General features: G+C 33.5%; 1 protein-coding gene across 1 annotated transcript; it reads left to right on the top strand.

Moving 5' to 3' along the window:
* Positions 1-1,257: 1,257 nt before the first annotated feature.
* Positions 1,258-12,534, top strand: LOC130562131 (uncharacterized). The gene is made up of 20 exons (XM_057346988.1): positions 1,258-3,991; positions 4,138-4,326; positions 4,431-7,124; positions 7,212-7,292; positions 7,416-7,580; positions 7,979-8,183; positions 8,345-8,377; positions 8,481-8,516; positions 8,657-8,695; positions 8,931-8,966; positions 9,092-9,160; positions 9,348-9,383; positions 9,624-9,662; positions 9,832-9,908; positions 10,143-10,301; positions 10,376-10,436; positions 10,598-10,726; positions 11,021-11,110; positions 11,505-11,594; positions 11,682-12,534. Exons 3-19 carry the CDS (start codon positions 5,176-5,178, stop codon positions 11,592-11,594), a joined length of 3,294 nt encoding a protein of 1,097 aa, XP_057202971.1. The 5' UTR covers positions 1,258-3,991; positions 4,138-4,326; positions 4,431-5,175; the 3' UTR covers positions 11,682-12,534.
* Positions 12,535-12,546: the final 12 nt, after the last annotated feature.

Raw genomic sequence — 12,546 nt, 5'->3', positions numbered from 1 at the left:
GTAGAGGGCTAGATTATATCCCTCTTTAACGAATAATAGAGTTGCAGCTCGTTTTGATGTGTCTTTCTTGAAATATCACCCATAGAAGACCCCATTTCATACTACAATAGTATATTCATATGTTTCATTCCAGCTATCATAATTTAAAAAAAATCAATGTTCTCAAAAAAACCTGAACGTAGAGGGCTAAATTATATCCCTCTTTAACGAATAATAGAGTTGCAGCTCGTTTTGATGTGTCTTTCTTGAAATATCACCCATAGAAGACCCCATTTCATACTACCACCGTATATGCACATAGGGTATTCCAGCTGTCATAGCTTTAAAAAATCAATGTTCTCAAAAAAACCTGAACGTAGAGGGCTAGATTATATCCCTCTTTAACGAATAGTAGAGTAGCAGCCCGATTTGATGTGTCTTTCTTGAAATATCACCCCCAGAAAACCCCATTTAATCCTACAATAGTATATTCATATATCTCATTCCAGCTGTCACAACTTTCAAAAAATCAATGTTCTCAAAAAAACCTGAACGTAGAGGGCTAGATTATATCCCTCTTTAACGACTAAAATAGTTGGAGCCCGTTTGGATGCGTCTTTTCTGAAATATCATCCCCAGAAGACCGCATGGTATATTAAGCATGGTATATTGACAACTTTCAAAATATCATTGCTCTCAAAAAACCCTGAACGTATTGTGTTACATTACTGCAGTAACTTCATGCTTCACAATTTCAGTGCTATTTTTAGTTAATGTGAAATAAATGAATTTTAAACATTACAAGTGTTGTTGCTTTATTAAGGTGGACTTAATAGCTTATTTTATAAAACTTCAATACATTAAATATGTAGTAATAAACAATATTTAAACACTGCAAAAAAAACAACCCACAAATATATGACTGTATTACTGGTATTACTTCAATTTTTTGTATTTGCAGTACCTCTGTGTCAGTGCCATGTAATATTCTGGTAGTAGCCTATGAAATAAAATTAAGTAGTCTTAAATGCATTCACAAAGTCCAAAACAGTGAACCCAAGTCCCTTGTTGGTTATGTATGTTTTTAAATTGTACTGCCATCAATGTTGGTCTTTAAATAATATAAACTTTTTTTTTTACTTATCCTTACATATTTTCATTGTAAGTCATACAGTGTAATTTCTTACCTTCATGAGTGCATCNCTCCAAAAAACTGAACGTAGTGGGCTATATTACATCGTTCTCTAATAAATGAAAGCATTGCATCCCATTCTGAAGCTCCATTTTAAAATATCCCCCCAGGCGACGGCGTGGGATTTAACTATTGTATATTCACATAGGGTATTCCAAATATCAGCGTTCTCAAAAAACCGGAACGTATAGCGCTGGATTATATTCCTCTAAAACGAATAATAGAGTTGCAGCCTGTTTTGATGTGTCTTTCTTGAAATATCACCCCAAGAAGGCCCCATTTCATAGGATCGTTATATATTCATATATCTCATTCCAGCTGTCATAACTTTCAAAAAATGAATGTTCTCAAAAAAACCTGAATGTAGAGGGCTAGATTATATCCCTCTTTAACGAATAATAGAGTTGCAGCTCGTTTTGATGTGTCTTTCTTGAAATATCACCCATAGAAGACCCCATTTCATCCTACAATAGTATATTCATATATCTCATTCCAGCTGTCACAACTTTCAAAAAATGAATGTTCTCAAAAAAACCTGAATGTAGAGGGCTAGATTATATCCATCTTTAACGACTAAAAGAGTTGCAGCCCGTTTTGATGTGTCTTTTTCAAAATATCACCCCGAGAATGCTCCATTTCATACTATCATTATATATACATATATCTCATTCCAGCTGTCATAACTTTCAAAAAATGAATGTTCTCAAAAAAACCTGAACGTGCACTGGGCTATTAAATGTAGCCTATTATTTTGCAAAATACAAATAGTCTTTTTTCTGAACAAACTGCAGCATGAATAATAAAACATTTAATTGCCCTTATGACTTGCAGTAATTGTCTGGGATTTTTGTAGAAATAAATAAAAAATTTCTTATTCAACAAAAACACTTCTCAGTTCGTAATCTATATTTTTATGGATAATGACACCTTAACTCTGAAAACCCATTGTTAGCAATAACGCATTGGCTACTAAATAGAAGGTCAATGGCGGCGACGTTGCTGCTGACCCAACGCAGTTCACACAATGTTTCATTAGTGTATGAGGCTTACGTGACATTATGGACGCCCTTATGAACATTTGCGTAAGCATTCAGCATTGCGTAAGAACATTGTAGCGTAATTGACTCAATAAATATATGATGCTTGCTCGAAATTATACGCGTTCTTGACGAAACAGGCAGCGAGTGCTTCTTTGGTGTAAGGAAGTAGGGACAAGTGCAAAATAAAATAATATTCATAAAGATCATGTGAAGGAATAAATACTTTCCTCATAACTTGGAAAATGCACAAAATTCCTGTCATTGGATTACTGATGCACTCTTCAAGATGACCGAACGACTTTACAAGTAAGTGAAACTTTGTAATAGCTGTCATGACTTGGGCCTACATATAATTACTTTTCTCAGTTATCACAAATATAGGACAGTTTTAGCTATTTATAATAAGGGAGTAATGTAGTAAAGGGGGGTATGTAAAAGGAGTTGAATGGTGCGTTTTAGTAAATCAGAGTGATTTAAGCAAAATGTTCGATTTCAGTGTAGCTACAAAACACCATCAAAGGCACTGTTCAAAGGATTTGTTGAATCAAATTTACGCAACGTATGTTGGTTAAGTTGTCATATAATAGGGCTGGGTAAACTATTTTGATTCTCCGATTTTAATCTATTCTCATTTTAACCGAACAATATCGAATGATATCGTGCATCAGACAATTATCTCTACTTCGCCTCTCCTCCTGAGAATGGCGCCATTTCACTTTGCCATTATCATCCCTGACTAATTCAGAGGATCGTGGTGAAAGGTCCAGAAAGACTTTATAGGCCTTTTTCAACATATTTATTACCCTTTTTCTAGTTTGTTTTTATTGTAACAGTACTTTTTCAGTAATGTACATTGTACATTATTATGATTTCCTGTTACAATGTTTGTTACTCAAGTAAAGTCTATAGAGTATTTCATAACAATTGTGTGGGTCTATTGTTAATATAAATGTTAGTTCAGTAATACTGCTCAGTAGGAGGGTGTAAGTTATAGTATTTATCTGTGATAATGAATGCAATGTTTGATAAACGAACATTTTCAATGAAATAATGATGAACTAATCTATGACGAACTAATCTATATAAAATCGAATCATAGTTGTAATTATAATCAAATTCATATTCATATAGATAACAATCTAATCAAATTGGCAGACTGGTCACAATTCCCAGACATGTCATATTTATTAAAAACAATGTTAAATGTATATCAAATGAACTTAAACTATAATAAAATGCTATTGGTTCGATCTCAGGGAACACAAACGTTAGTTAAAGGACACTAAGATTATATACTGTGAAAAGACTATATTAAATGAAAAAGTTATATTGATGAAATCATCTTAATCTTAATTTATTGGGTAATTTTGATGAGAAATGTTTAAAGTGCAGAAAAACGTTCTTTTTAAATTTCTCCTTAGAAATATAGGAGACTTAAGCAAATGTTAACATTTTCTCTCAATTTCATATGTTGATTGTTCATGATGTCTGTGTGTCTAAACTAAAGTAAACTGTAATTAAAAATTGTATGCATAACATTGTCAATGCTCAAAAGAAATTTAAAACTGACCATAATAGAACTGTTGTTTTTTGTGGCCAAAACTTAACTCATTTAAAGCAACAAGATTACTTGTCTTATGTTGAGTTCACAAATCCTTTTTACAGTGCATTTTTTGTGTTAGTTATCAAACGAAATGTGTTTCATAACAAAAAGTGGTGGAAAATAATCACTTACATAACAGTCATTGTTTATTGTTTCAGGTTCAAGGTGTTTGGAAATGTAAGTAAAATTCTTTATAGCATATGTTTATGTTGTTTCTGTATACATTTAACACATTTGCATATACTATGGCATTTCATTCTTTTTATCTTGATTTCATCAATATTCTCCATACCTACTTTCTAATTATTAAATATGTTTTACAGGGAATTCAATCTGTGAATTTAGATACTATCTGTAGGGAAGTCTCGAAATTGCAATGTGATGGAAAAAATATTACAGACTCCTATTACTGAGAGGATTCTCTCTGGGGCGTGCTATGCACATCTCTGTCTGTACCAAATCAAATACATAACAGAAGAAAACTTCAGTTAATACATTCAAAACGTGTTCAGGTAAGTAACATTTTTCTGTTAAGTGTCTTTGTGTTGATAACTCTCTCATCAAAGGATTTAAGTGGTTGTTCCATGTATATAAAAAATCGTATTTAAAATTTTAGGGGTCATGGTTATTAAACTTGAAAAAAAAAATTCTACAGGATGCAACTTTCAGTGGTGTTCCACCAGAAGAAACAGGGGAACAACTTTACTGTGTGTGCAGATGCCCGAATGACCCTGACAAACCAATGGCACAGTGCAGTAGCTGTCTTGATTGGTTTCACCCAGACTGTGTTGGATTCAAAGACATCCAGGAAATTGCAGTCATTTCACCTTGGTTATGTCCACAATGCGCTGTAAAAAAGACAGAGAAAACAAAACTAAGGAAAACCAAGCTAACTTTCACTTCTCCAGATAAAAATGATTCAGACAAAGAATATCTTGAAGACACACAACTTTGTAATAAAAAAGATAACAATAGGCCTACCTGTTCAAAACAAGCAGATCAGCAAGAACCTCTACAAGGGCAGTCTTACTGTGCAACAGTTTCCTTCTCAATTTTCCATAAAACTAACAAGGGAAGAGTGGAAAAAAATAAAACCCTCTGTTCGACAAGGGTATAGACTGCTCAATCATGGATGGTCAGAAGAAAATTGATCAAGAACTGCACTGTGTCCTGGCTTTTAAGCATAACAGGGTGAAGCTCCAAAAATCAAGGAAAAAAAAGTCACCATTTTGGTACGGGAAAGCATACTGTAAATTTCGAAACTGTGCATCTTTTCAATTGTTTATATACAATAAACCAAAAATGCAGACACAGTAACAATCAATGTGAAAGTATCTGGTGAAATAGACCATTCTGGAGAAATGTCTTTTAAAAGGCGCACAAGTGCTGTGGAGAGGGACAATCTAAAACAAATGCTTGGTGAATTCACACCAATGCATTTGCACACCAAAAAACTAGCTGCAGCAGATGAAGAAAAACTCATAATGGGTAATTCAAATCAGGTTCCTACTTTAGGAGTTCTTCAAAAAATTTCAAGTCAGAAAAATCTAGAAAACAGAATGGAAGTGCATCCACTACTGGACTGCTTGAAAATCCAGGAGTCTCAGGACCTGAACCAGAAATTCACACCATTGAAGCATCAATACATACAATTTGTGGCAGGTTCACCATTTGCGACACATATGTACACCGTAAAACAACTTCAGCTTTTAAAGGACCTACAGAAGGATGAAAAACTTCTTCTCTATCTAGATGCGACAGGATCTGTTGTAGCAAAGCAAAATGGATATAAAAGAATACTATACTATGCACTTTGCTGCCCGGTTCAGTCTACCACATCAGGCACAACAGTTGCTGCAGCAGAGATGCTATCATCCGATCAAAGCACACCCACAATCCAACACTGGTTGAACTGCCTTAACAGGGATTTCACCTACATGTTCAAACAAAGCCTTCAACCTCAAAAAATAGAAACAGATTTCAGTTGGGCAATAATTCACGCAACATTGCAAACCTTCTGCCAGACAAATGTGCACAGGTACCTACAGCAATGTATTGAGGTGTGCATGGAAGGAAAACCATGTACATTCACTGTTGTACACATATGTGCTGCACACATGTTGAAGTTGCTGTGCAACAAAATTGCAAAAGCAAAGTGTCCAAGGGAAACAAGAGCATTGTTTCTACATTCATTCGCACTGATACAGAATGCCTCCAAACTGGCTGATATCCAGTCTTTGTTGCAAGACATCTGTACAGTTTTTTCGGAAAGAAATGGTTTGTTTACTCTGGATAGTCTGCAGGCTCTGCAGACTAAAATCCACGATCTACCTGTGATTGCTGCTGTTGATGAGGAGTTTGAAGAAAAAACACTTAAAGAAATTCTCACCGAATCAACTCCAAAAACAATCATTCATGGCTCGCCTTTCACAAAACTTTTGGAAAAAACACTGGAGACACAGAACACACAGGTCAGTGGGGCAGTGTGTTCTCAGGTCAATCCTTACTACTGTCCAAGGCTGATAGAAATTCTAAAGTCATACTTGGCAACAGTGCCACTATGGACAGGCATTATGTTACATCATCTAGGAAAAACCAGAGACACAAACACACAGGCTGAGAACTGGTTCCGAACCACCAAAGTAATCACACTGAAAAACAAACTACACAGACGACCTGGCGATTTCATACAAATTATGTATGAATTCATATGTGGTAGGATACGTGGTGTCTCAATTTCTTCAATTCGCCAAAGCAAAGTCAATCAAAAAGACACAGATGACAGCCAAATTGACCTGTCTCTAAGTCAGGAGGAGAAATGGCGTAAGCGCAGAGAGAAGAAAAAGAAGTCCAAATATTACAACCCACCAAAACAAATGCAAAGCATGGAAAGTATTTACACTTCCCCGCCATGGTGTGGACGAGGACAAATAGCAAAAAAAACAATATCACTAAGAAACACATGCACAATTGACAACCTGTTGTATTTTCTGTTCTTGGCGATGAAGAAAGCACCTTTCTTGTTAAGCGAGATTCAGAATAAGCAGACCTTCGACAGATGTTTCAGACTGTTGTTGATGGTTTACAACCATTTTGTAATGCGACAGTGGTCTCTTGGGCGAATCTCTTGGCTTGATCAAACATCAGATCAATTCAAAGGCAAACAGCTGTGGGACACATTTGGAACGGAACAGGAATTTGTGGTGTGCCATTTGAAATACACGCTTCAAACCACAAGACAATTTGTATGTAATGGCCACAATTGTCCAAACCCAGCCAAGGAATACAAATATGACACTGTTGCTGTGCTGTAAGTGCCTTTTAATGTTGTGTAAATTATTTTTAAACACACTGTCTAGCACTGTATTAACATATTAATTGTATTATTACATTTTAGGTGCAATGACCTCTCACAACTCCAGGAGTCATTTGACAAATGGTCTTTCACAGAACACTATTTTAATTGTACAGAAAGAAGGTAAAGGAAACATATGTCATGTACAGTAACTACTGTTCATTGAGAAATGCATCTTTCGTGTAAAAATAATTCAGATGAATTTAGAAAGAAATACTGTATACTTCTTCTCCTGCCTTTTCGTAGGCTAGGCTGTGTATGTCATGGCAGAAGAGCATACACCCGGCGGATATTCACAAATGGAATGCCTGCGTTCATTGCTGTTTCAATAGATTCGGTTGTTAGTAGCAATGGTCATCCTGAAATGCTGCCAGCAGCGATCCAACCTGCAGTCATCATTAATTCCACCAGGTTAGATTGTTTTTAGAAGTTCATTCTAAAAATGGGCTTTGTTTTATTTCTTCTCATTTCGTTAAGAGTGCTTTGCACTACAACATTTCTGGATGTAACATTTAGTATTAAATATATTTTACAGACATTCTCTTAACATGAATGTGTGTGCACTGCACAAAGTACCTACTAATTAAGGTACTGACCAAGGTGCTGAAATGTTGAAAAAGTCTGACAGTTTTATATCCTTTAGCAAAATTAGACAAACATAGTACATTACGATACTATTTTGGGTGTGAATCCAGATATTTCATTGTATGATCTAAAGAAACAAAGTCCAGAATTCAGTTTAAAGAAATAAAGTAGTAAAGTACAAATATAGGCTATTACCAGAAAATACACCCATTATGTTTTCCCAGGTATAAACCAGTCGCCATAACATATCACCTGAGTGAAAAAAATCATTTCATTGGATTCCATCGACTCTCTGGTGACCACTGGAATTTATATGATGGGATGAAGGAAAGAAAACAGCCTGGCTCTGGAGATCAGTCTGCAACAGCCGAAATTATGAATAGTATGTTCACATCAGAGTGTACTATAGGTCACATTCTTCTCCTAAGGGTAGGTAGCCTATTTGTTACATACACAATTGAACAAAAACATTTTGATGCAATGTTTTAAAATTATATAAATATAATGATTATATAGTGTGCCATTAACAATGTTAAATAATTACACTAAACAAGAATTGTGTAACACAATCAATGTTTATTAAATTTCAGACAGAGGTGGAACAAGGTGAAGCTGACAAAAAGGTAATTTGTGTCAATTCAAGCAGCAGTAGGAATATTATTTGCCCCTATTGTTGATTTGTGAGTGTAAATCTAAAAATAAATTGTTGCTGTGTTTTTCCCAAAGACCTCTCACAATGATCTGGATGACACAATCATCATGGTACAAACATTTAAGTTATGCAATATAATTAACTGCTAGTATTACAGTTAAATTAATAATAAAGCTTATATTTATACATGTAATTATGTTAATTAAAAGTACTTTACTACACGTGTAACAAAAATGAAATAACTTTTCAGATAAGTTCAGATGAGGAATATGGTGATGGATGCATAAAGGTAATTTATTACATTCGGAAAAAAATAAATATAGAATATTAAGAATATTACGAACAAGTAATAGTGAAATGACTGAAAACAAATATTGCACAAAACACGAATTCATTACATAAATAAGTGTTGGCTTTTTTAAAATGAATGTTTACTTTCCCATTTTGCTTGCATATGTGAGTGTATACAAAAAAGTACTTTATGCTATGTTTTTGTATTATCTGTGTTTTGTTTTCCCCCAAAGACCTCTGCTGATGAAGAGGATGATGCAGTCATCATAGTGCATACATTAAAATTAACCTCTATTATTGTCTTTTGAAACATTACTGAAAATAATTAGAATTAAATGGACAATCCAGTTTTTAGATGACATATTTATAAGACATTTTAAATACCTCTCTTTAGATAAGTTCTGACAAGGAACAAGGAGATGCATTCAGTTCACACAAGAAACAGGGTGATGCACTCATGAAGGTAAGAAATTACACTGTATGACTTACAATGAAAATATGTAAGGATAAGTAAAAAAAAAAGTTTATATTATTTAAAGACCAACATTGATGGCAGTACAATTTAAAAACATACATAACCAACAAGGGACTTGGGTTCACTGTTTTGGACTTTGTGAATGCATTTAAGACTACTTAATTTTATTTCATAGGCTACTACCAGAATATTACATGGCACTGACACAGAGGTACTGCAAATACAAAAAATTGAAGTAATACCAGTAATACAGTCATATATTTGTGGGTTGTTTTTTTTGCAGTGTTTAAATATTGTTTATTACTTCATATTTAATGTATTGAAGTTTTATAAAATAAGCTATTAAGTCCACCTTAATAAAGCAACAACACTTGTAATGTTTAAAATTCATTTATTTCACATTAACTAAAAATAGCACTGAAATTGTGACATTTTATACATTTTTAATAAGATTTCTAATGAGGAGGAACACAAAGACACATCCACAAAGGTAATTAACTCAATGTGTGAATATGCCACAGTGAGCCATTGCAGGAAGCTATTTCATGTTGTCAATTATACAGATATGTTAATATTCTTAAATACATTTTTATTATTCATTGTAATAACATGTTTTAATAAAAAATGTTAAAATAAACTATTTCATTATTACACTACAGAGATCAAAACCCGAAGAGAACGGGCCCTGCATGGCACAGTACATTTCTGCTTGCTGCTACCAAAGGACCAGAAATAAGTAAAGGATATAAAAATACTATTACCACTACTAATACATATGTACATTATACATTATTATTATCTTTATTAATTTAACCACACTGTTGTTAAAAGTCAAGATGAAAAAATGAAAAAAATGAAAATACACAAGTGGGGAAAGGGTAATGATCATATACACGTTTCATGTATTAACAAAATATATGTGCATATGATACATATTCATTTATTTTAAAAGTAATATGTTTATTTACAGAACTGTAAATGGTCATATAAAGAATGTGACATGGATCAAGTGCAATACTTGTGCAGGATGGCTACATACTGACTGCGCAGGTGTAGATGAAAATAATGTTGACTCAGACATCCCCTTCAACTGTGGCTGCCAAATGCAGAGTCCTTATCCATTTGTGCGGTGGGTAACCATACAGAATAAAATCCATTTACAGTTTTACAAGACAAGTTTATCATTATTCTTTTTAATTACAGTACCCGGAAAGTGATTAGACAAGGACTTATAGCAGACGTCCTAACAGATGAGGAAATAAAGGTAATGTATTGTTGATTAGTGCACTTTGCTTGAGTAAAAGTATACGTTTTGTTTGTTTGTTTCTAGCTTTTAAAATGGTATACCAAATATGTTTATCTTAAAGAGTATCCAACTTGTTACTTCTATATGTAATAATAAATGGAACAAATAATTTTTTACAGGAAGTTGCTCATGACCTGAAAGTGGACGTTTTGAGGTCAAATAGAATGTATCTCCACAAACATCCGACATTTGACCCCAAGTTTAAAATGTTGAGAGACTCTTTCATTGCGATTTTTAACGAATATCAGGTAAAATATTTATTATTATTATTTTGGCCTGACAGAGCATAATAGAATTTTGTTCATGCATATTGTTGGCTTGCAAATACCAATATAAACATTCCATTATTTAATGTAGACTAGACAGAGAAAACATTCATGTACTTTTTTCACAAATGTATACTTAATAATAATCAACCCAATCTCATGAGATGCCTATAACAATGTAATTGTCTATTGTCACTTATTGTTATTTCAAAATTAATTACTCATTTTAAATTCAAATGGTAATTGGAGTGACATATTTGCTTTAAATAAATACAGACTGAAGCATTGGCAGATCGCATTAAAAATGCACTGGATGAAGACGATGCAGGAAATGTTTCCTTTATCACTGAAGTACTAACACCAGAGGTACAGTAGATGATAATTTAAAAACATTTTTGTTTTCTGATTATTATGTTTTAAGAAATCATAGCAGGTTGATCAGTAACACTGTGCAGCATTAGTTACTAAATGATTTAAATAACATGTTCTACAATTTTTTTAAATGTACACTACAGTGCAAGTGCAAGTCTTAGGCATGTTAAAGTATTTACACCCCCATAAAATGTTTAGAGCAAATTATTTATATTTTGCTGTATGTTTTCCATTAATTTGTAATAATCCAGTGATATTTTTGTATGCACAGGGAGTCTGACAACAATTGATAGTCTTATTTCATGATAGTTAATGCATTAAGTAGGCTAATATTAAAAAATACAGAATTATTGTAAAGTGTCACCACTTTGTTCTGTTTGTTTTTAAGCTTACTATTGTGATTCTGAAGAAGACTGAAGGCTTCAGTCGATATCAAGCCGAAAGATGCTTTGGTACAGGATTATCACATTATTTATAGGTATGATCAGTGTTGGAAAACTCAATAAAAAACTAAATGTAGTGTCAAGACAAATTTTTTTCAATTTTCTTCAATTTTTTTATGCAGTCATTTTCTGGACCTCCCTCCTGCCAAAAGACAGAGAAAATATCTGTCTGGTGACTTCTGAACACTGATGCTGGAATGTGCCTTTATTAAAGTTAAATTATCTGGTAATATAATGTAATATAAGATAATATAATACAGTTGTTAATAACGTTTGTAAATATATTATTGTGAACCTATGGTATTGTTTGCCGATTACTAAACACACACATGTACACACAGAGTTTATCATTTGATTAAGGTTGTAGTTGAGACAGAGTAAAGAATGAAGCATGAAGTTACTGCAGTAATGTAACACAATACGTTCAGGGTTTTTTGAGAGCAATGATATTTTGAAAGTTGTCAATATACCATGCTTAATATACCATGCGGTCTTCTGGGGATGATATTTCAGAAAAGACGCATCCAAACGGGCTCCAACTATTTTAGTCGTTAAAGAGGGATATAATCTAGCCCTCTACGTTCAGGTTTTTTGAGAACATTGATTTTTTGAAAGTTGTGACAGCTGGAATATCCTATGTGCATATACGATGGTAGTATGAAATGGGGTCTTCTATGGGTGATATTTCAAGAAAGACACATCAAAACGAGCTGCAACTCTATTATTCGTTAAAGAGGGATATAATTTAGCCCTCTACATTCAGGTTTTTTTGAGAACATTGATTTTTTTTAAATTATGACAGCTGGAATGAAACATATGAATATACTATTGTATGATGAAATGGGGCATTCTATGGGTGATATTTCAAGAAAGACACATCAAAACGAGCTGCAACTCTATTATTCGTTAAAGAGGGATATAATCTAGCCCTCTACGTTCAGGTTTTTTTGAGAACATTGATTTTTTGAAAGTTATGACAGCTGGAAT

The sequence above is a fragment of the Triplophysa rosa genome, linkage group LG11 (genome assembly GCF_024868665.1).
Source record: "Triplophysa rosa linkage group LG11, Trosa_1v2, whole genome shotgun sequence".
Classification (NCBI taxonomy): Eukaryota; Metazoa; Chordata; class Actinopteri; order Cypriniformes; family Nemacheilidae; genus Triplophysa; species Triplophysa rosa.
This window is presented reverse-complemented; position numbering and strand designations above follow the sequence as displayed.